Source organism: Caloenas nicobarica, chromosome 23 (genome assembly GCF_036013445.1).
Source record: "Caloenas nicobarica isolate bCalNic1 chromosome 23, bCalNic1.hap1, whole genome shotgun sequence".
Lineage (NCBI taxonomy): Eukaryota > Metazoa > Chordata > Aves > Columbiformes > Columbidae > Caloenas > Caloenas nicobarica.
Window position 1 is genome coordinate 961022 of NC_088267.1, and position 23510 is coordinate 984531.

General features: G+C 55.1%; 1 protein-coding gene across 2 annotated transcripts in view; it reads left to right on the top strand.

The window, feature by feature from the left end:
- Positions 1 to 23510, top strand: part of PTPRU (protein tyrosine phosphatase receptor type U) — a 55039-nt gene that overhangs the window by 8178 nt on the left and 23351 nt on the right. For both annotated transcript variants that reach the window (XM_065650350.1, XM_065650351.1), the window contains exons 2-12: positions 6812 to 6940; positions 12952 to 13223; positions 13325 to 13406; positions 14039 to 14154; positions 14647 to 14821; positions 15487 to 15780; positions 16659 to 16967; positions 19656 to 19765; positions 20422 to 20623; positions 21471 to 21573; positions 21695 to 21968. In XM_065650350.1, coding sequence (XP_065506422.1) covers positions 6812 to 6940; positions 12952 to 13223; positions 13325 to 13406; positions 14039 to 14154; positions 14647 to 14821; positions 15487 to 15780; positions 16659 to 16967; positions 19656 to 19765; positions 20422 to 20623; positions 21471 to 21573; positions 21695 to 21968 — 2066 coding nt within the window. The remainder of the gene's footprint in view (positions 1 to 6811; positions 6941 to 12951; positions 13224 to 13324; positions 13407 to 14038; positions 14155 to 14646; positions 14822 to 15486; positions 15781 to 16658; positions 16968 to 19655; positions 19766 to 20421; positions 20624 to 21470; positions 21574 to 21694; positions 21969 to 23510) is intronic.

The following is a 23510-nucleotide window of genomic DNA, read 5'->3' on the forward strand; positions in this document are numbered from 1 at the left end:
GCAATCAATAAAGCAGGATGGAGGTTTCCAGCTGCCTGCCTTGTTTTTTATTCCTATGGAGTGAAGAGGCAGTCCTGACTATGTTAATTAAGTGATGGTTAATTATTAAAGCACTTGCATTGCAGGTTAGTGGCCTCCTGGCCGGGGAGTTTCGGGATGTTTCTGCGCTGCAGGACCTTTCCTGACCTGGGTATCAATAACGGAGAAATGATGCTGGTCCTTCCCTTGGAGCAGGACTTGCTGGGACAGGGACAGCACTTGGATGGGGGGTTAAATTCACATGTCCCCTCCTGCCATGGGGCCAAAACCTCCCGCCTTGTGCCCCACAGCATCACAGCAAAACGGCTGGGGAGTTGCAGCCCCTGGTTGCATTCGCATCGGGATGATGCAGCACCCCGGTCCCAACAGTCCTCATCCCCCCGGGAGCTGCTTTTGGGGGTGGGAGGGAAGGGGAGCTGCTTTTTACAGCTGGATGTGCCCCGTTTTGCAGCTGGATGTGCCCCAGGCAAGGACTCTGGCAAGATTAATTCTTCCCTCTTTGCTTTTAAATGCATCTTCATGAGAAAGCGATGCACGAGAGCCAGCCCTGAGTTGTTACAAACCCTTCCCAGTTGTGTGTTTCCTGGTTGTATTTGCACCCCCAGGTTCCGGGATGTCTGTAACGAACCCACATCTCCCAGTTCCCCCCCGTCCCTGTGCCCAGGGTCCCCCAGAGGCTCCTGGTGCCAGAGCTGGGACTGGGCACCCGCTGTGGGAGGTTCAACGCCTCCATGGGGACTTGCAGGTAAAAACCATAAAGAGCTGGAAAAGGAAAGGAGATTTATGTCTTCTGTAGTTGCTGGTAGACGGATATTGTTCTAGTCCCACGCTTTCCAAACACTGAGGTTATCGGGCATAAGTGACTTATTATGCAAATCCTCTGTCTTAATATCTGGCTGCTCTCTCCCTGGAATTGCATTGGCTAAACCCCATGCGTTATTGGAGCTGCTAATGTTTACACATTAGCTTCTTTGGCTAATATACAAGGCTTCAAGTTGCAAATTGATGTTTCTTACAGCTGAGCAAATTATTTTTCTATTAAATGCAATATTTAAAATGATTTGGAGAAGGAAAACAAACTACTGGTGAGAATTTTAATGGTGCTGCTTTCCATATTCTTATAATCAGCTTTTATCGGGGCCAGGAAATCAGTATACTATTTTTTTTTTTTTAACATTTCTATTTTGCAAAAGTGGGGAACAGAGATGAGCAGGGAGGATGTTTATTGTAATCTCCAGTGTGTGTAATGCACAAAAAACATTTGTCGGTGCCTGTTGCGCTTGTGCCCCAGGCTTTTTGAGCATGCAAAGTGCAGCTAAGGGGGGATTTAGTCCTGTGCTTGCCTGGACTGGAAGAGATGATCCCACCGCTGAGCCCCAAACCCCAGGATGTTTGGGCTTGGCTGGGAACTGGCCGTGGAGCCGCCCCGTGCGGTGGTCGGGGTTTTCCGGGGGCTCCATCGGTGTGAGATGCTGGGGTGCAGGACCTGCTGTGTTCGCTGAGCTGGATTTCTCAGTGCCGCATCCCCCTGAGCGAGTCCCAGGCCCCCACAGCATCGTCCCCCATGGATAAAAATGGGGTTTCCGATCCCGTATCCGTTAATAACCTCTCTCAGGAGCCTGCAGTATATATGGTACGTATGAGATTTTGCTGGGCGAGAAGTGTGTCTAATTTTAGATGAATCGCAGTATGTGTTCCCTATCCCCCGTGTCTGCTGGCGCCTGCAGGAAAACAGCTCCCAGCATTTCCTTCGCGGGGCACGCTCCTGGAGGAACCTGCCAAGGAAATCGCCTGCAAATAGCAGCCGGGCTCTGGGTGGTGGGAGGTGGGAGGCTGGCCGGGCTCGGGGGACGCCGGGGAACGGACGACGTCTCGGCATCGCTGCAGCGGGGTTGTGCATCCCGGCACACCCCGAGCTTTCTGCTGTCCCAAGGGATGGTGCCGGTTGCTGCTGGTGTTATGGGGCTTTGCCAGATCACCTGTGTGCCTCAGTTTCCCCATTTGCAGCAGCAGCATTCACCATATATCCTGTATAAAGAACTTGATTGTTTGATGCAGAAAAAGAGCATCTTTTTCATATGCGTTTAAGAGAAGAGGTCTTGGGTGTGGTGGTCCAGGGCTGTGTGACTTCGTATAGCCTGTAGCTCTATCCCTGCTCTTGGGAAGCACTTAAAAGTCTGGATTTGGGAGACAAAGTTGCTCTGCTCACCTCCTTCCCCATCTCAGTGTGTTTGGATGATGGTGATGATGGGTCATAGCCCTATTTTGCTGCAGGTGATGGAACTGCTTGGCTGCTGGCGTGATGCAGGGTGTGTCCTGTGGGTACCCAATCCTTCTGATTCCTGCTGATAATTTTCTGGGACGGGGGGCAGGAGCTGCTGGAAAAGGCCAGGGATGAAAAGTTAATCCTGACTGCTGTGGTGTGGGGTGCTGGGGGCTTGTGGCCATGAGATGCTGCACCCTAGAGATGACCTTAGTGCTAATCTGGTCCTGGCTATGCCAAAATGGGTACAAAATGGGTTTTTTCTCATTGATTGGCTTTGCTTCATCCTAGACCAGGAGTCCTGGGTACCTGCCCCAAATTTCATAGCTCTGGTTAGCCTACATTTGCTAAAATTTGTATATAACCCTGTTTTTTTTTTTTATAGAGCCTTTCTACTTCTGGGTATGATATTCATGTAGCATCCCCATCCGATGATACCCCAAAGGGTCTGGGTGGTGGTGTTACCCCATGGTGTACAGAGCGTGCGATCCTATCACGATCTCATCATGGATGGTGCCAGGCTGCTCTTTAGCGCTGGAGCCTTTTCAAGGCTGCTCGATAAAAGAAAAGAGAAGCCTGAGGAGCATGTCCCATGGTGCAGGAGGTTAAACAGAAAAGGTTTAAGTGTGTAATTAACTTTGAAGCAAAAAGAGCGTAGACTCGGCGGATGAAAGAGCGCCGGGCGGGCTGGCGGGCAGGCGGCCACATTCCTCGGTGGCCACGGAGATTTAATTAGACACCGTCCATTGTACTTGGTTGTTTGGTCTTTCTTTTCCTCCGTCGTCTTCTCGAACTCTTCGTTCCTCCTCTCCATCCCTGGGTACCCGGGAGAGATGCTGGCTGGCAGTGGTTCCCAGGAGGGATGCTGTGGTACCCAGGAGGGTTGCTGGGTGGCATCAGTACCTAGGGAAGGATGCTGAGCAACACTAGTACCCATCTCAATGGCAAACCCCTCAAGCCACCTCTTTTTACTTTCTTTTTTTTAAAAAATGGCCTATCTGGTGTTTAACCCCCAAGTTAACGCTTGCCCCTCTGCTCCCTTCTGCTTGGACACGCTGTGGTGCCATGGGGTGGCAGTGGTACCCAGGGGGGATGCTGAGCAGCACCAGTACCCGTGTCCCTGGCAAATCCCTCAAACCACCTATTTTTTTTCCTTTCTTTTTAAAAAATTTTGGTCCATCTGGCGTTGAACCCCCACGTTAGTGTTCATCCCTCTTCTCCCCTCTCCCTGGGCACACCATGGTGCCACAGGGATTTTGTGCGGGGTGTTTATCGGGGTACGTCCTTGGCACAGGTGCCTGTTGTTCATTGGCTCTGGGTTTGGGGGGTTTAGGTGACTTTGGGGTGTTCAGGCATCGTCTCAGCTGCATCCTGCCCTAGGGGAGCAGACCGTCATGCCCCTGGCAGTATTTTTAGCCGTTCTCGCCTTCGAATCACACCTCCTGCACTCGCTGCCTCCATCTCCCCGCCCAGAGCTGCTGTTATCATGGCCTCAAGCCAGCGCAGGGGCTGGGAACTGGGGGCTCCTTGTTTCCCAGCAGGGATTTTTAGGGAGCATCTGGACGTGGAGTGGTCCCGGCCGGCTCCCACAGACCCCGTCCTGCTGCCCTTTGCCCTCAGGATGGGTATGACCATCCCCGCTGCTGCAGGCGGGTATTTCAGGGGGTGATCTCCCTGCCTTCCTTGCAGACATTTTAATGAACTTTAATTTTTTGAAAACCACTTTGGGTTTTACCCCTTCTGACTTCTGACCCCCTGTTGAGCTAGGATGTTGGCATTTAATTGCTCAAATGTTAATTTTTATGCCTCTATTAATCTTGTGATGGGGAGTGAGAAGTGGTTGGAGTTCGAGCATCTCCCAGCCCTTGGGTGGGGAGAGATGGTGCTAAAAGCATCATGCAAACCAAGGCTCTGCAAAACCCTTTTTATTTTTTCCTTCTGTATACAAATCCTAGACAAATTTGTTGGTGAGGTGGAGGGCCAGAGGAGCTGCCTTCGTTTCGCTCTGCGGGCGGGGGGAGCGGGTGGGAGGGAAAGCTCGCGCTGGGAAAATCCATAGCAATAAACCTGTCCGAGGAGGGAGATGGATTGTCCCAGCCAGCTGTGCCTCCGCCAGCAAAATATCTACTCCCCGTAATTGCGTTTTAAGCTTCTGTAGCCTGGGCATCATCTTGAAGGTGGCCGAGGATCAGGCCTTGGGGTGACGGAGCAGTGGGGAAACTGAGGCACGGGACCATTGGTGGCAGCGGGATGTGGGTGGTGGGGATGCAGCCCAAGGAGAGGAAGGCTACATCTCTCTCAATATCATTAGTAGCTGGGAATAATTTATTGGGGGCGAAGGAACCGCTTTTCCTTGGGAAACTGGGCTCTGCCAGCGCAAAACACTGTTGCCTCTGCTCTGGTTTCTCAACCCCCCTCAAAAAAACCGCAACACTAAGAACGATTTTTTTCCTACCAGAATATCCCATTGCAGCAGATCTTGGAAAGAAACACTTTTTTTTTTTTTTTCCCCTTAAATTCCTTGGCACTTAGTTTCTGACACTTTGTTTTATTTTGATTTTTTTTTTTTTTTTTTTTCCCCTTTCCTTCCTGGAAAATTTTGACAGATTTGTGCTTTTTCTTCCATGAGGAACCACAGCCAAGTTTCAGACTCTTTAAAATTTGGTGCGTCTCGTGGTGAGAGCTGAAGGAGCCGGCGACCCGGCTCTGTGGTGCGGGGGCACATCCGCATGTGGGCTGGGCAGATGCTCCGTTTTGGGAAGGATTTTAAGAAACCTGTGAGTTCTTGGTGCCTCCAAGCATATGAATAGGAAATAATTTGGTTTTAGACTTTAAAAAGAAGTTTCCTATGGGTCTGGGAGGAAAAAAACCAACTTGTTGATAGGGCCGGAATGCACCCTGATGCTTTAAAAAATGAGCATAAAGTTGGGGAAGAGCCCCCAAGTGTGTTCTTACATGTGAAAGAGTTGGGAATCATAATTTTCTCTGCATTTTATGGGCTTTTTTTTCCAGTGTTTGGACTTGTTTGTACAAGCGATGCATCCGAGCATCCCCTGACATGGGGAAGCACAACCTGCGCTGGCAGCAGCGAGGCCATTAAGTGACAAATCCCCGGGCAATGGGAGGAATTACTGATGTAATTTGGGGATAAAACAGGAAAACAACAACAACAAAGAAAACCAAACCCAGAAGAAATAATCCCCTGGCCCTGCTCTGCTTTCATGCTGGCCCATTAGGGAGAATTTGCCTTTGTTTGTTCTGCTTGCTCAGGGCTTTCCTATGGTGCCTGCCCTCGTCAGCCCAGGGGCTCGCGTTAATTAGCGCTGGTGCCTTGGTCCCCGTGTAATCTGGGGGTTTAATGGAACAATGGGTCAGTGTTAACGAACCAATAGGTCAGTGTTAATGAACCCGCTCGATGCAGCCACATGGGCAAAGGGAGCCCCAGAGCTGGCGGGATGGGGGGCTGGATGCGGGATGGGGGCTGGATGCGGGATGGGGGCTGGATGCAGGGCTGGATGCGGGATGGGGGGCGGGATGGGGGGCTGGATGCGGGATGGGGGCTGGATGCAGGGCTGGATGCGGGATGGGGGCTGGATGCAGGGCTGGATGCGGGATGGGGGGCTGGATGCGGGATGGGGGGCTGGATGCAGGGCTGGATGCGGGATGCAGGGCTGGATGCAGGGCTGGATGTGGGGCGCGGGGCTGGATGCAGGGCTGGATGCGGGATGGGGTGCGGGATGCAGGGCTGGGTGCGGGGCGCGGGGCTGGATGCAGGGCTGGATGCGGGATGCAGGGCTGGATGCGGGATGCAGGGCTGGATGCGGGATGCAGGGCTGGCCACCATCTCAGTGTGCTGTCTCCATGTCACCTCAGTACACATGGGGACAAGTGGCCTCTTGGCATTTATTCTGATTCTCCACGCTCAGCCCAGCACCTTGCAGACCGGGGAGGTGTGCGGGGCTCTTGCCTTCGCTCTTTCCAAAGGACAAAAACCAGTCCCCAAACCCCCAAAAGAGAAATAAAAGTGCTCAGAAGTGCCAGCCTCCAGCGGGCGGGGGCTCAGTGATGCATTTGCAGGGTTGTTGGGGGTCTCGGCTGAGACCTGCTGCTCTCGTGTCAGGCAACGGTCAGACCCCACGTGCGCAGGGCTTTGCTCAAAGGAGGATTTTTGCAGGAGCCCCCGGGGTCTTGCAAATCCTTATGTGACCACAGCAGTGAAGTGCCTGTTTCTTGGGAGAAACCCCTGGTTCGGTGATCGGCCCCCGGGAAGCAAAGCTGGGAGCTGCATCCTGCTCCCATGGCTGAGACCCCCCCGGGAGCCGAGACCTGCCAGCTCGTTTCACTGGTGGGGGGACCGAATGGGAGAGATGGGGGATTGACAGCAGGCAGGACCGTACCCTTGCTTGTGGGTACATGTAGGGGGATGCCTGGGGTCCGCTCGTGTTTTGGGAGGCAGCACATGGTCCCAGCAGGGCTTTTGTGGGGGCTGACAGGTCTCTCTGTCCGCAGCCGGCTGCACCTTCGAGGAGGACGGTGACCCGAACCAGTGCGAGTACAGCCAGGGCGAGGACGATGACTTTGGGTGGGAGCTCATCCGCAGCTACATGATGCCGCACCTGACGGCCGACCTGCCTCACGGTGAGTCCTGGTCCCCAGTGGGGTCACACCTGTCCCTGTGTCCCCAGAGACCTGCCCCAAACCTGTACCCAGAGCCAAACCGTGTAGCTTCCCATCTTTAATTCCCACAGCGTTTTAGGCTTGCCTTGTCCTCGGTCGCGTGGGCAGGGCGCTGGCGAGGTGTGATGAGCTGTGTCAGTCCTCAGCGCAGTGAGGACGGGGGACACGGGACGCTGCTGCTGAGGGGTTTTAACAGCACAGCAGGGACAGGGACACTGGGTGGCACCGGGTACCTCCGAGGCCCTTGGTGGGGTGTAACCCTCTGCCACCCCAACCCCTGGGGCAGGGGGCTGGGGGAGCCCGCAGATGCTCCAGACGTGTTTTTGGGGTGGAAAGCCAAGATTTCCAGCCCCACTCCCTCTGCACGTCCCCTCTACCACCGCTGTGTTTGCTGCCCTTGTCCCCGGGCTGGCTGGGGCTGTGTGGGGGACGTCCCCTCTGCCCACCCGGTGCGATGGCAGCAGCTTGGACAGTTTCCACGCTTCCCGCGGGTCTCGGCAGCGTCTCCGGCAGTGCCAAATTCCCCATCTGGTGTGGAGCGCGGCGTCTGCAGCTGCCGCCAGCCGGGCTGCGCCCAGATCCTGCTGTACGGGGGCACCTTGGATCCCTCCCCAGGGTCTGCAGCCGCCGCTGCCCGTTCCTCATGGGTGCATCGGCTCCTGCTGCTTTTGCTGGTCTGGGGTCTCGTGAGAAATTCCTTTTTCTGGGAGATGTGGAAAATGGGGAAAAAAAATGTATTTCTGGCTCTTGCAAGTGTAGGGAAAAGCTTGTGGCTGTGAGTTGGAGGCATCCCTGAAGCCTTGGGAGCTGTAAGGAAGAAAATGCAAATAGGTCGTTTGTGTGGTTTGTTGGTTTTTTTTTTTCCTTTAAAAATCTCATTGCTTTTAAGCCATTTTCCATTATTTTCTGGTCTATCTCCTCGCTCCGATCGCCAGGCTGAGGGAGCAGAGCCAGGCGGGCAGCTGCGTGGATGGCGTGGGCACTGTGCCCGGGTGCGATTCGGGGGCTCTGCTTGCCCCAGCTCCGGACTGTGTCCCCCCGTGACCCCCCCGAGTTGTCCCTGTACCCATTTGCAGCAGGGGTGAGAGTCTCCTCATTTTCGGGACCTCTGGCTCCTCCCTGGTCCCGGCGCTCCGGCTTCTCAGACCAGGTCCCGCCCTGATGATGGGCATAAAGAGATGAGAACTGGTGCAGAGATCAATAGTAAAAATTACTTTTTTTTTTTATTAAAACATTAACTGCTTTATAGAAAACTCTTTACTGCTCCATCAATCTGCCTCCAGCTGTTTATCTTGTGCCTTGTTCATGCCAGGGTTTAATTTGGCTTTTCCTCGCTAAACCTCCTCCCTTTATCTTCTCCTCTTCCCATCACCTTTTCTTTCCTTTGCCATCCCCACTGGAATGTCGTGGGCACGAGGCGAGGGCAAAATAGCACTGACAGATCTCTGCTCTCCCTCGATGATTTTTCCAAATAATTGCTTTAAACTGAACTATCCTAATTTGTGTATGTCCTGGGGGGGAGTTTCCTGGGGCAGTGCGAGGGAAAAGCAGAGCTGGGGATTGAGATGGCTCATGATGGAGGGTCTTAAACCTGTAATTAGTTGGGTTTTCTGCTCATTTTTCAGCTGTAATTTAAAATCTGGAGCAAACTGCCTGAGTTTAGAGCCTGGGGGGACTGAAGGGGTCGGGTGGAATGGGGCTGCTCTCTCTGTTCCAGGAAATAACTCCGGCTTAGCAAGAGCTGGGGCTTAAATGAATGTGAAGAGTTTAAGAAATAAACTCCAGAGTCGATGGGGAGGTAGATGCAGCCGTTCCGGGTGAGATGCTGTGAGCACAGATGGTCCGGTCCCCAGGAAAACCACCTGTCCCCAATGGTGACACCCAAAGGGATGCTCGTCCCCATAGGCAGGGGGTCCCCTAACAACCCCCCGTCTCTTCACTGTCGGAGGGGCTGCAAAGGTGCAGGCGGATACTTTGCTCACAGCCTGGGGGCACTGGGTGGGTGCAGGGATCCCATTTTTGTCTGTTTTCACCCCAATACACATGTGGAGCTTTGCAGGAGGCTCCTGCAGCCTTATCACCCCTCGGTCCCTTGCAGCAGTGTGGTGGATGAAGATTATTTCACGGCACTGGGGCCTCTCCAGGGAGCACTTTCCAAAGGAGTCTCGTGGTCTTAGATTAAAATGAGTTTTTATTGGAGATCAGCCAGTTTCAAGGAGCGTAGGATTTATTGGAGCAGATGCTGGCTGCCGGCCACCCGCCTCCACCTTTGCATCCCTCTTTCTGGTTTGGTTTGGGTTCTTTTTTCCCCCCCTTTTTCTCATCTTGACTTGTCTCCCTCTTTCACCTAAAGACAACGGATGGGTCTCTCCTATGCTGCAATTGTGGTGTGTGTTTGTTTTTTTTTCCCCATCAGTTCTTTATTGTTGTTTTTTAAAGGAGCAGTTGCAGGGAGCTGGGTAAGGCAGGCGTGAGGCTGCATCATCGCTCTCTGCACCAAAATAACTCTCTGGATGTTTCGGGTGCTCTTTCCCCCTGCTGTCCCCCGAGCATCGCCTCTGCGAGCCAGACTCGTCCGCACCTGCCCACAGGCTCTGCAGTGTCTAATTTCATAGAAGCTCCGCTGGTTTGAAGCTGAGGAGAGGAGGGACAGCCTGCGCCTTGCTCTGCAGCGCCCGGCGTCGCTGGGCACCCCCTGGGCTCGCAGGATTCGGGCGGATCTCAAAGCGCTTTGGGGAGCAGGGGACCGGGCGGTGGGGTGGTTCAGCAAGCAGGGGTGGAACAGAGCAGTGAAATCAGGCTCATTTATTGAGCTCCTGAGAAACACGAGTTGAGGTTACTTAATGAGTATCAAAATGAGGCAGGGTGTTTAGCTGAAGCTTTTCCCTGTCCTCACTCCTGCAGAGATGCGAGGTGACCCTTGGAGGACAAGAATGCTCTGCAGGGTCTCCCCGGGAGAGGTGCAGGTTGAATTCACATGTGGAAATTCAAGGGAGGTAAACTGAGTTGGGAGAAACTGTGGCAGAAGTTCCTCTTGGAGCCTCGTGCCCTCCGCAGCACCCACTTTCTGCCGCTCCGCACAGCTGTGCTCAGAAATACTAAACCATCATCTTTGTGGGTGGGTTTTATTTCTGAATGGCGCTTTTTTCCCCTGGGTTTTCCTTCCAAACTCAGCGACTTTAGAAAACCCCCCATCAGAGTTTCTGTTCCCCGCTCGTCTTTTCCCTCTCGCCACACGCGGAGCTGCCGTCGCGTGCAGCCGCATCGCGATGTCCCGGCACGGCTGTGTCGGGGGGTGACTGAGCCGTTGTCCCCACCCCAATGAGCCCCGAGGTCCCTCCATCCCCTCCGAGGAGACTCTCTTTCAGGCGATAGCTCCAGCACCGCTTCCCAACCAGCTCCTGCTACATATCCATAAAAACCTTGAAAAATTAAGCTGGATTTTTGGCTCCTGAGGGAATTAGACTGGCCCAAGGACTCTGCGGCGATGACAGATCAGGTGTTGATGTTGGGGCTTCTCCGAGAGATGCTCGTCCTGGGGCTTGGTGCAGAAGCAGGGAGCGGGTACCTGATCCCAGTGCCGGCTCTGACACATTGAGAAGGAAAACCAGCGCACGGGGAGGCACCGTCGGGCTTCATCTTCCAGCGCAGTTTTCCGGAGGCAGACGCTGCAGCGCTCAGATCTGGTCCCCTGGCACCTCTTGGCTGGCGGTGCCGCCCTCTGCTTGTCATACTGCCTGTTCCTGCCTTTTAATAGCTCTCTTTTTTAAAATTTATTTTTATCTCTCGGTGGTTTTGTAGGAGGAAAAACTTGGCAAGACGGTGAAGCTGGCGGCGGGGGGAGCGGCTGCTTCCCTCGTTTTGGGCTCTTTTGGGTTTTTTGCTGGAGGGATGCAGGCAGCTGTGGGCAGGATGCTCGGGACGGGCAGCGCGCTGGGGAGAGCTGCGGCATCCCCGTGGGCGAGCGGAGCTTCAGCCCGGAGCTGGGGAGAAAACTCCTTGGGAGCTCATTGCTCTCTGATTCACAGCCAAGGTTATCGGAGGTGCTGAGGTATCCTCGAAGATCTGGTTTGAATCCCAAGGAAGAACTGATGATCCCACAAGTGGGAAAATTCATCTTTGCTGGAGGGGTACAAGGCTTTCTGTGCACAGCCTTTCTGGGCTGATTTTTACAGCTTTAAACCTCATCATTGACTTCTGTGTAACAAATTGATGGGTTTCCTGTAGGGAATGTTGCCGGAAACTTGTTTCTCTTTTCATTTGTTTGATTGAAATATTATTTAGCGCTTTTTGAGTCTTTTTCTCCACAGAGCACTTGGGCTCTTCTGTAAAAGCCCACCTGAAAACTGAATTAAATTATATTGCTGCAACCAGGCTGGGGGGGACATGGAGGGGCTGACTGCTTGTTCGTGGTGATGAAGGGTGGTGACAGCTCTCCTGGACCAGCATCTTGATTCAAACTGATCTTAAATTGAGGCTCAGAGGAAGGATTTAATGAGCAGAGCATGGTATTGATATGTGCCAGCACCCTGTCCTTTCGGTTGAAGTCTCAGCCGGGGGATGTCCCCCCCGGGGCTGTTTCTGCACCTCCCATTTCCTGAGAGGTTTGGAAATTATTTTCCTCATGATTTCTGGAGCAGATTCTTTTGCTGCGTAATGCTGACATATGGACAGGGCTCAAAACCAACCCCGGCTGTGCTGCTGAGCTGCGATGTCGCATCAACCCTTTGGTGCCTGTCCCCCCGCCCCAGCCTGGGGACACAGCAGGGCTGGGACATCCCCTCCTCTCCATCCCCATCTCCGGCTTTGCTGGCAGGAATTAAGCTGAGCTTTAAAAGCTGGGATTTGGCAGTTTGCGGAGCTCTTGCTGCAGCTCTGCTCTTGTGCTGTCTGGGAAAGTGGGGGCATGGGGGCAGCTCCCCAACACTGGGGGACACGAATGGGTGCCCCCCACATTTCCCCGCTGCCTGCCTTAGGTTTTTCTTGGTGCCTGCTTGCTTGGGAGCCAGTGGGAGGAAAGTGTATGAATTCGTTTAAATTAGCCAGCGGTGAAAGCTATTAATAATTAAGCTCCCACTGTCAGGTAAACAATGGCAGACTTGAATAAATGGCCCGGCTTTGTTACTTACAGCTTCTGCCATTATTAAAATGGAAGGGATATTAATAATCCCCTCACCTTTGGGGAGGGCTTGGGAGAGCAGATGGGAAGCCCCACATCCCGGCCTCGCGGCTGTGCCCGATGGGGCTGCTGGGACTCCTGCATCCCCTCCTGCCTCCAGACCCCCTGGGACGGGGCGTGCTGGGTGTGGAAGGTGCTGCCTTTGGGGTTTGTATCCTGCCTGCCCCATAAACACGGCTTTGGGGTTGCACTGGGACTTCTGGTTTTGTTGCTGGTGATTTGGGGTGCTGGGAGATGGGGCTGGCAGCCCCGAGAGCTGCGGTGCTGCCGCTCGTTAAGCTGACGAGTGCTCTTTTTTTCCCCTCTGCGAGCACCTGCTGAGCACAGTTTAAACTTGGCGACAACTGCGTGGTAAATGACACGAGGCAATGGGAATGGGAATTAAAACATCTGGGGCCCGGCTAGGGAGGTGGTGTTGATGCAGCCGAAGCTGTGAGTGTTAAGGGAAAGCAGGCAGAGGGGCTCCAGTGGCACTGAAGCTGTTACCGATCCCGGTGTTGTGGGGGACCAGCTTATCCTGGAGCCGTGGGGCTGGTCCAGCAGCCAGGTCCTGTTTTGGTGTCCTGTTGCTGCCCAAAAAGGCATGTTACACAGACTCCATCCTGTGTTCCTTGCCCCTGTCCTGCGTGTCCCCAGGGATTGGTACCCAGCGGGACCTGAGCATCCTTGCTGGGTCGTGCGCATCCTTGCAGTCCCGCATCCTCTGCCTTCTCCGTCCCTGCCGGCAAAGCTCGGGAGATGTGGAACGGGGGGGATTACTCCATGCTCTCCCCTCTTCTCCCTCCTGCCGCAGGCTCCTACCTGATGGTGAACTCCTCGCAGCACGCCCCGGGCCAGAGAGCTCATCTGCTCTTCCAGGCGCTGAGCGAGAACGACACCCACTGCCTCCAGTTCAGCTACTTCATGTACAGCCGGGACGGCCACAGCCCCGGCACCCTCAGCGCCTACGTCCGTGTGACGGGGGGGCCCGTGGGCAGCGCCGTCTGGAACTCCTCCGGCTCCCACGGCCGCCAGTGGCACCAGGCGGAGCTGGCGGTCAGCTTGTTCTGGCCCAGCGAGTACCAGGTGAGCCCCAGCAGAACCCCCAGTTGCATGGTACGGAGCCCCCCGCCTTTCGCGGTGCGGATCCCCCTGGCAATGTGTGACCCCTCTGTTTGGTGCTGCAGGTCCTCTTCGAGGCGGTGGTCTCCAGTGAGCGCAGGGGTTATTTTGGCTTGGATGACATTTTGCTCTTGAATTATCCGTGCTGTGAGTGTCACAGGAGGGAACCCAAGGGTGGGTGGTGGTGGAGGGTGATGAGGGGGTGGGTGCTGCTGAGCTGGGCTGGGCAGCAGGATTTGGAGCTGGTGCCCACTGGGATGGTCCTGGGGAGCTGATGGAGTAATGCCGAGGTGCAGCCTGGTGGCACCTGTGTGTCCTGTTGTCACCTGGGCTGGTGGAGCTCCAGCTCCTGGGTGCCTCTGGGGCTCCTTTTTCCGTCTCCATTGCTGAATTTTTATAAAACCTCCAAGAAGTGCAGCCTGAACATGTGGCCTGAGAGGGGCCACCTGGGCAGGCGGGACCTGAAATCTCAGGCTGTCCCCACACCCTGGATCTTGGGGTTCACCCCCTATTTCTTCCAGGGAGACCTACCCGCCTCTATCAACCCCATAGCCTGCATCTGGTGACAGTGCAGCGGGATGCTAGATCCTTCCCTGGGATGCTGGCTGATTTTATGGGGATGGGAACAAATTCCTGAACCCAGCCTGAGGACTGAGCCCGTCCTGAGCTCAGCTCCAGCCCCAGCGACCCGGGTGGGTTTTGGGCTGCGGTGGGATTTTTGCAGCAGGTCCCCATGGAGCTTGGCTGCTTCATCACCTCTGGCTTGTGTCCCTCGGCAGCGAAAGCGCCTCATTTCTCCCGCCTGGGCGATGTGGAGGTCAACGCGGGGCAGAATGCCACCTTCCAGTGCGTGGCCGCCGGCAAGGCCACCGAGGCCGAGCGGTTCCTCATGCAGGTGAGCAGCGGTGGGGACACCAGCATCTCCACTGTCACCCCCATGCATTGCTTCTGCAGTGTCCCTGTGCCTTCCCTTTGGGAGAAGGGCAACCCCTCCCCAGCCACTTAAGCAGACATCATTTGGGGACGTGTTTGGTGGCTCTGGATGTTGCATTGTGCCAAAGAGGAGCGTGGCCAGCAGGTCAAGGGGGATGATCCTGCCCCTCTGGGGAGACCCCCCTGCAGGGCTGGCCCAGCTCTGGGGTCCCCAGACAGGACACACATGGAGCTGCTGGAGGGGGGCCAGAGGAGCCCCAGAAATGATCTGAGGCTGGAACAGCTCTGCTGTGGGACAGGCTGAGAGAGCTGGGCTGTTCAGCCTGGATGGGGCTCTGAGCAACCTGAGCTGGTGAAGATGTCCCTGCTTGCGGCAGGGGTGGCACGGGGTGGGCTCTGAAGGTCCCTTCAACCTAAACCAGTCCATGACATGTTGTTTCTCCCCGTGGGACAGAGGCAGAGCGGTGAGGTTGTCCCCGCCGCCTCCGTGAAGCATATCAGCCACCGGCGCTTCCTGGCCACCTTCCAGCTGGACGAGGTGTCCAAGGAAGAGCAGGACCTGTACCGCTGCGTCACCCAGTCCAGCCGCGGCTCCGGCGTCTCCAACTTCGCTGAGCTCATTGTCAAAGGTGGGTGACCTGTGGCATGGGTGGGCTATTTCTGCTCTGCTGTTTGCAGAGGAAGAGGAGGGTGGGATGCTGGGGGTGGTGGGATCGCAATTTCTCACTGCGAGTTGTTACACATGGATGGTTCTGCCTTTCCCAGTGGCCTTAGATCATTTATTTTTGATTGCAGTAGGTGGGAATTAATTCATTGCGGTGAAACTATGCTGCACCACGCTGGGCAGTATATCCTGTAAAGATAATTAAGGTTTGATCAGATGAAACATGAGCAACCTGATCTAGCTGAAGATGCAGAGGGGTTGGACTAGATGAGCTTTGAAGTCTATGATTCTATGAAACCCCATTGCAGCTGTTAAAGCCTTACCAAAAGTGATGGAGGGCACGTGTATGGGCTGAAGTTTAAAGAGTGGGGGGTGCCCTCACATGTTCTGGTGTCCATCCCCACGTTCTCTGGGCAGAGGATCCAACTTTGTCCCATGCTCTGCAGTGAGAAGACCTGGGTTCGTTTGGAGAGAGACGTTGTGAATATCTCGACTGTAGCTAGTGGAAAATAAAAAAGAATTGTGGTACCTATGGTTGTGCCACTGTTGGCCTGTCACCAGGGCTGGGGACACTGTGGAGCTGCTTCTGCAGGGGGATGCTCCACCTGCCCCTTCTTGACTCTTTTCCAGAGCCCCCCACACCCATTGCACCCCCACAGCTGCTCCGGGCTGGTTCCACCTACCTCATCATCCAGCTCAACACCAACTCCATCATCGGCGACGGCCCCATCGTGCGCAAGGAGATCGAGTACCGCATGACCTCAGGGCCCTGGTCTGAGGTCCACGCTGTCAACATGCAGACCTACAAGCTCTGGCACCTGGATCCCGACACAGAGTACGAGATCAGCGTCCTGCTCACCCGGCCCGGCGAGGGGGGCACCGGCAAACCGGGGCCGCCCCTCATCAGCCGCACCAAGTGTGCAGGTGGGTCCCACGCTGCGTCCCCGTCACCCCGGGTGGCCTTGGCCGCTCAATGGGAATGATGCTGGTGGGCATTGGGGCTGAGGCTGGGTGGGTTTTGGTAGAACCCATTGTGGCAATGGGTTTAATGCCGGGGTCCCAGCAGCGTGGGGCTGCGTCCCTGTTGCTGGGCTCACCTCCCAAAACCAGCTGGGGTTTTGCATGGTCCCATGAAGACATTGGGACCTGCAGGAGCATCCACTGAGGTTGCAAAAGCCTCTTGCAAACCTGGGCTGCCCAAATTCCTTTGTGATGCAAATCCCAGGGGAATTGCCTGCAGGGTGGGCAAAGACCTTCCTTCCTTCTCAGGGCCCTTCCCACCACCCGTGGGTGCTGTTCGCAAAGGAGCTCAGCTCCTCATTAAATCTGATTTCTCCTGTTCACACCAATTAGAGCCAATTAAACTCCTTCCCAGTGACAGTGCTCCATCTCTGTCCTTTCAAGAGCCTGATGTAGGTTGGATGTAAATGCAAGAGCTCCCATTGCACAGGCTCATTTATCTGGTTATTTGGGGCCGCTCGTGGCGTGGATGCTCCAGTGCCACCGTGTCACTGCACCAGCCAGGGCTGGTACCCGGCGTCACCTCCACAGGGGACAGGAGCCAACGGGGGCTGCTGTCCCTGTGCTGTTGGTGGCTTTTGGACCTGGTGATGTCCCCAGCCCTGTCTGCAGGGCAGCAGTGTCCTGTGCCAGGGCTGGTCCTGGTTTTGGAGTCGGGGTTGCTGTCTGCACCCACCCGTCATGTCCCTATGCTGTAAAAGGGCTTTCCCTGGTAAAACACATAAACCCATGGGATGTTTTGCTTAATGACTCATCAATCCCTATCTCTACTCCACCTCCAGAGCCCATGCGGGCCCCCAAAGGCCTGGCTTTCTCCGAAATCCAGTCCAGACAGCTGACGTTGCAGTGGGAGCCACTGGGCTACAACCTGACCCGCTGTCACACCTACACCGTCTCGCTCTGCTACCGCTATTTCATGGGCACTGGTCGCAACCAAACCTTCCGGGAGTGCGTGAAGATGGAGCGGAACGCCAACCGCTACACCATCAAAAACCTCCTGCCCTACAAGAACATCCACGTCAAGCTCATCCTCTCCAACCCCGAGGGTCGCAAGGAGGGCAAGGAGGTGATATTCCAGACGGATGAGGATGGTGAGTTTGCTTGGGGAAGTGCATTGTCCCCAAAAATATAATGGGCAGCTGCTGGGGTGTTTCCCATGGCATGGTGTACCTCAGTGGCTCGTGGCCAGGGGCATGATGGGAATATCTCCTGTGGCCATCGCAACGGGGAGGTGAAAAGGCTGTTGCAGCCCCAGGGCTGTGCAAGGGGAGATGAGAAAATGGGGCAACGATGTCATCTGGGGAAGAGAAATCCAGCCTAAGGGGACAAGGGGACTGGATGGGGATGTCACTGCAGAAATGCTGCACTGGTCCCTTGAGCGGAATGTTTTAGCCGTGCCCAGTCCAGCAAAGGGCACAACCGTTGGCTGCTGCCCAGTTTCTCCCAGCACGGATCATCCTCGTTCATCCCTTTGTGCGGAACTGAAGCCTGGCAGCAATAATGATAACAGTTAAAACAATCAGTGCTTTGCACTTAGGTAACATCTTTCATCTGCTCGGTCGCTGGTTAATTTGGCATTGCTACATTTCTGGGACAGTGCCGTGAGCCAGAGCCCAGCACCGTTTTTTAGGCTTTCCCGATGCTCTTCCCCCATTATTTTGCTCTCGCGTGGGTTTGGGTTGTGCGAATGAGTGCTATGGATGAGCGGGTGTTGATTAAGGGGTGTCTGGCCCTGGTGTGGCTGGAGCATCCCTGGTTCTCACAGAGTCACTGACACTGTTAAGCAAGAATGTAATGAATCTCCAAAGCACTTTTTAGCATCAAGAATCAGCAATTAAGGTGGAAAAACCGATAATTGCAAAGGGACTGGCTGGCTCCAGGTTCCCTGGATGAACCCCGAGAGGAAACCTGCCATGAAATCATCCATATGGGACTCGCCTTGATTTGGGACTCACCAAAACATCCAGTTTTTCTGTGTGTGTTGCTGATCGTTCCCATTTCCCAGCTGGAAAGCAAAGCCCATGGAGCTGGGAGTTGGGAGGCTGCAGAAGCGCCGTGAACCCAACCCGGGTCTCCAGGTCCCATTTTCATCTCGAAAGCTTAAATTCAGCGTATTTCTCCATTCGTCCCATCAGCACTTGGCGTATCTCCAGCCCTGGCCTGCCTGACCTGGAGCACCCAGCTTCATGCTCCTGATGGTTTATTTTCCAGCTCCAATTGCTTCAGCTGTTCTTGCTGTGCTGTGACGGCTCCAGATGTTTGCTTATGGAATATTAATACAGGAGCTCCAGATGTTTTTTTGCTCTACTGTAATCACTCCAGCTGCTTTTTCCTCTGCGTTGATTAACCGGGGCTTGTGGCTTCCCCCTTGGATTGAACTTGGGGCCGTGTACACGTTCAGTCCTGGGTGGGATTGATGGATGGATGTCTGCTTATGGATATATGGCAGATATTACACGTGAGCTTGGCCCAGCATCTTCCTGCCTGGGAGGATGATCAGGATTTGAGCTCCTGCAACTGGGTGACAAGCAGCTGGAGATTTTGTTCTATGTCTGCACAAAACGATGAGACTCAATCGCAGGTGCCGGTGGAAATGTCACTGCAGGGTGTTGGTGCTGCAGGGAGCCAGGTGCAGGCAGGGTACAGGCAATGCAAGCCAGAAAAAATATACATAAATGCATAAGTAAATACATACATGCATATTTGGATGGCAGAGGGGTGTACACAGGCCTGGGGAGCAATTGTGCACCTCTGCTGGTCTCATCCCAGTGCATGCACAAGCATGTGTTTTCTGTACATATACATATATAAATATACAGGCTATATATAAAAAAATATCTATATGGGTATACACATTCCTGCCCTAAAGGTTTCTGTAATTCTCCACAAATTTAATAAGTGCCTTGTGTACACGTGTAGGACATGGTGCCTCTGATTAAATTAACTTGTAAATCAAGTGGAAATTGTGTATTTGCACGGTGGGAAGCACAAGGAAGGTGATCTCTCTCTCTCGGCCCTGTAATTAGATATGAAAAGCTGTGAAAAAGAAAAATAGAGGGGAAGAACTGATGTCCTTCTGCAACGAGAGGGTGCGTTTGTGGGCGTTCAAGCCCATGGTGGACGATGCTGAAGGTGAATCTTGGTCTTTGTGGAGCCATCGCTGCTCCGGTCCTACTTGCTGACCCACTCGAGTCGAAAAATCCATGGTAAAGAAGGGAATATTGATCTTGGTGCTGTCGATCGCTGTTATTGTTTGCAGTTATTGTTGTTGGTGTTAATTAGAGGGGAATGGTGGGGCATGTTGAGCCCATCTGCAGATGAGGATATTATTGCTTACTGGGGGGGAGCGCTGGCAATATTTCCTGAGGGTGCAGGTGCATCTGGGGGGCAGGATTTGGGTTCTATGGGAAAAAGGAATTTTTTTTTTTTTTAAATTTTCTCACGCTGATGAACTCAGGTGAGCTCTGCTGGTGATGGTGCTTGGGGACTTGCTGCTGTGCCACAGCGTGTGATGCCAGAAATGGTTCCTGTGGGGATTGTGCTGTGGTGGGGGGACCTTCCCCCATGGCAAAGTGTCACTAGTGGGGAACATCATCATCCTAGAGAGCATCATTGCCGTGCTGGTGGCCCACGCTGGAGCTGGGTGACGTGGCAGAGGGGACACGGTGGCTCAGTCACAGGGCAGAGCTGCCGCAGCCGTCACAAGGCATTTCCCGGAGCATTTCTCTTCCCAATCCAGTTTCTTGCCACATCCGAGCTCATCCTTTTTCCTTCCCCAGTGCCCGGCGGCATCGCCTCCGAGTCCCTCACCTTCACGCCGCTGGAGGACATGATATTTCTGAAGTGGGAGGAACCGGTGGAGCCCAACGGCCTCATCACGCAGTATGAGGTATATCCTGGACAGCTGTGGGACCCACGGGGGACCCATGGGGACATGAGAGGGTTCCATCAGAGTGATCTGGGACAACTGCTGCTTTGCTCATGGGGATTAAGGGCGGCTGCAGCGTTGCAGCTGCCCCTGAGCTGTTGGCTTGGGACAGGGATCCAGCCTGTGCTCATCCTCCTGCCAGAGGCTCTGTCCCTCCTGGGGAGTCCTGCTTTTGGGGTCACCGGTATTACCCAGCAAGGGCTTTTCTAATGAACCTCTGCTTTTGATTTCCCCTAAGAAGCATCTGCCTTCCAGGCAGTCCCTGTGAGCATCCCCTCCTTTGAATTCATCCTTTTAATCCCGTTTCCTCCTGGATCTGGGGTCTCTCCCCTCTCTGCTGGTGGTCACAGAATCACACAATATTTTTGGATTGAAGGGCCCTCCCCAGCCCCCCAGTGCCCCCTGCCATGAGCAGGGACATCGGCACCAGCTCAGGTTGCTCAGAGCCCCGTCCAGCCTGGCCTGGGGTGTCTCCAGGGATGGTTCAGCCACCACCTCTCTGGCCAACCTGGGCCGGGCTCTCACCACCCTCAGGGCAACAATTTCCACCTCACTTCTAGCCTGAATCTCCCCTTCGTTACACTTTAAAACCAAGATGCTCTGCCCTGTCCCTGCAGATCAGCTACCAGAGCATCGAGTCCTCCGACCCGGCCGTCAATGTCCCTGGCCCGCGCCGCACCGTCTCCAAACTGCGCAATGAGACCTACCACGTCTTCTCCAACCTCCACCCCGGCACCACCTACCTCTTCTCGGTCCGGGCCCGCACTGGCAAGGGGTTTGGCCAGACGGCGCTCACCGAGATCACCACCAACATCTCGGGTGGGTTCCCTGGCGCTCCCCACCTGGTGCTGGGGCTTTTCTTCCGCACAGGGATGTGATGACAGTGCTGGAGCCTCCCGTGTGCTCCTGTGGGTTTTGGTGACTGGGTGCTGCTATGGAAGGGTGCTCTTGGTGGTGGCAGCAGTGCTGTGACCCCCCTGGGCAGACCCCAGACCATCAGCTGGGCTGCCTGGGGGGTCTCTGGTTGGGGAGTCTGGACAGTCCGTGCACCGGTGCTGTCTGAGTTATCACCATACAAGCGAGGGATTAATTTGGCTTCATTAATAAGCCTTGCAGTACTTGGGGCTGTTTGCTCGTGTCTGCGGTGTCTCTATTAACTGCCGCAAATGGGCTGAGACGAGCCCTAATGGGGGCACCGAAGGTGCAAAGCAGCATGAGCCGGACCCTGCAGCTGCTGGTGGTGGCTTGGGGACCACGGGACCGTGGCAGATGTGAGGGGGTGTCCCCCACCTTGGTCTGGGGGTGCTGCTGCCCTGGGCTGGGATGCTGACATTGTGCTGGCGATTCCAAGCAATGCTGTCCCCTAAGTGCGTTTGGGTCCTGCCGAGGTTGGATCCTGCTCCCATCACCTCCCCTCTGCCAGACTGGCATTGTTAACCCCGCCTTGGCACACACCCATGGGTCTTCTCCCACCTGTAACACTTCTTCAAGACCTTTTGAGGGGTTTTCTTCATTTGGAATAGTTCACATTGTGCCATTCGGTGATGCCTTGCCATAGGCAAGGCTGCTTGTGCCTCAGTTTCCCCCCTGAGCAGGCCGGCGGCCCCAAGCACATCCCTGGGGACCAGCACTCACTCCTGCCCGCTCTCTCCTGGTCCCTTTGCAGCTCCCACCTTCAACTACGGGGACATGCCGTCGCCGCTCAGCGAGTCGGAGAGCACCATCACGGTGCTGCTGCGCCCGGCGCAGGGCCGAGGGGCTCCCATCAGGTAGGTTGGGGGCTGCATCCCCCCAAACGGGATGTCACAGCATGGATAGCGGGGTCGAGCACCAAGGGAAGGGCAGGAGCATCCTTTTAACAAAGCTAAACCTGCACCTGATCCTTGCTAGCACCTACCAGGTCATCGTAGAAGAAGACCGGCCCAAGAAGCTGAAGCGGGAGCTGGGGGGACAGGACTGTTTCCCAGTGCCACTGACCTTTGATGACGCCGTGTCCCGTGGCTCTGTGCATTATTTCGGGGCCGAGCTGCCGGCCAGCAGCCTCACCGAAGCCAAACCCTTCACCGTGGGGGACAACCAGACCTACAGCGGCTACTGGAACCCGCCGCTGGAGCCCAAGAAGGCGTATCTCATCTACTTCCAAGCCATGAGCAACCTCAAAGGGGTGAGTAACTGTGCAACCCCGCTCCGTCTGCTAGGTTTTTGGGGTCCTGGTTGGACCAGGCAGGGAGCCCACCTGGTGGGGGGTCAGAAAAACTGGAAATTGTTTTAGATCCCTCTCCCTTGGATCCCCTCTCTGGGTTCAGCCTCAGTCCCTGCTCATGGGGAACCAGTGCCTGGGGACACCCTTGGGTTGTGGCTGGGTGTCCCCCGCCTGGCACCCCCAGGCTGTCCCCATTCTCCTCCTGGTGCCGATGGAGCCCAGTCTCCGCCACCCTCTGCGCTACCAGCCAGGACCCCAACCAGGTGGGGAAAACGATGTTCCCGAGGCTCATCCTGGGGTGAAAAAGGACCTTTTGGGCAGCAAGAGCTGTTTGTGTGTCACTGGGACCCGCTGCCGACACCGTGGCTGCTGCTGAGAGCTCCAGGGCAGCTGCTGAGTTCCCAGCTGCTGTGTCCCTGCCTGCTGCTGCCTGCATCGCCCCTACAACCCCACTCTGGCAGCCCCTGCATCCCCCTGGGGTTAATTTCCACCATCAGGACCCCCTGCGGACCCTCTCTGCTTCACCCGCTCCAGCAGCTCCCATCCCACGCGGGCAGGATGAGCTGTGAAAGCGAAGCAGCAGGACCTGACAGCATCCTCATCCTCATCCCGCACGGCTCCGTCTTGCAGAAAAGATGCCAGTTTTGGGGTTTTTTAATCCTTTCCTCCGCTCTGAGATCGTTCACACCTCACTGGGCTGTAATTAGAGCTGGGACGGACGGGGACGATCTCTGCTCTGGCTCGTTCGGGCGCTGCTGGATAACAACTGGTGGCTGACGCTGGTTTATAGCCTTCCTGCTGGGAGGCAATGGATTTGTCCCGGCTGCCATCAGAACCTCGTGAGAAGGCTGCAGCCCAGCTTGCGTTCTTTGTGGGATTTGTGCCAGATGGAGCAAGAAGCAGGAGAAACGAGCTGGAGGCCTCGGGAGAGCAGCGCTGGAGCAGCCCTACCCCGGACGGGTCTCAGCGTCTCGGTCTGCGGGCGGATGGAGCGGTGTTGCCAGAACCAGTGTCCTGAAGGGCTGGAGGATGCTTGGGGAAGAAGGCAGTCCTGCCAAAATGGTGCTTTTTCTTGTTTTGCAACAGAAGTTGGATGTATGGAAAGATGGAATATTTTTAGCTGAACCCATCCCTAAAAAATGCAAATACCAAAGTCTGTTGGAGACCTGAGCTGGAAGCCCTCGTGGCAACCTCGGCAGCACGCACAGAGCGCTGGGGATGGGACTTAAACTTTGATGGAAAAAAACCAACCCTACAAAGCTGTGAATGATGACCTGGGAGTGTTTTAACCACAGTCAGTGATGTGCTGGTGACCTGTGGCTCGACAGGGTCTGCTGGGTCTCCCCTTTGCTGCTGAGCTTTGCCATCCCTTCTGTGCCTGGAGCGGTGGCCTTGGCTAAACAGAAGGACACCAGTTTAGGGGGCACTGGGGACAGATCACTGAGCAGCATCTCTTGGAGTGCACGTCCCCAGGAGCTCCTTTGCCTCAGCAGTGGGTGCTGC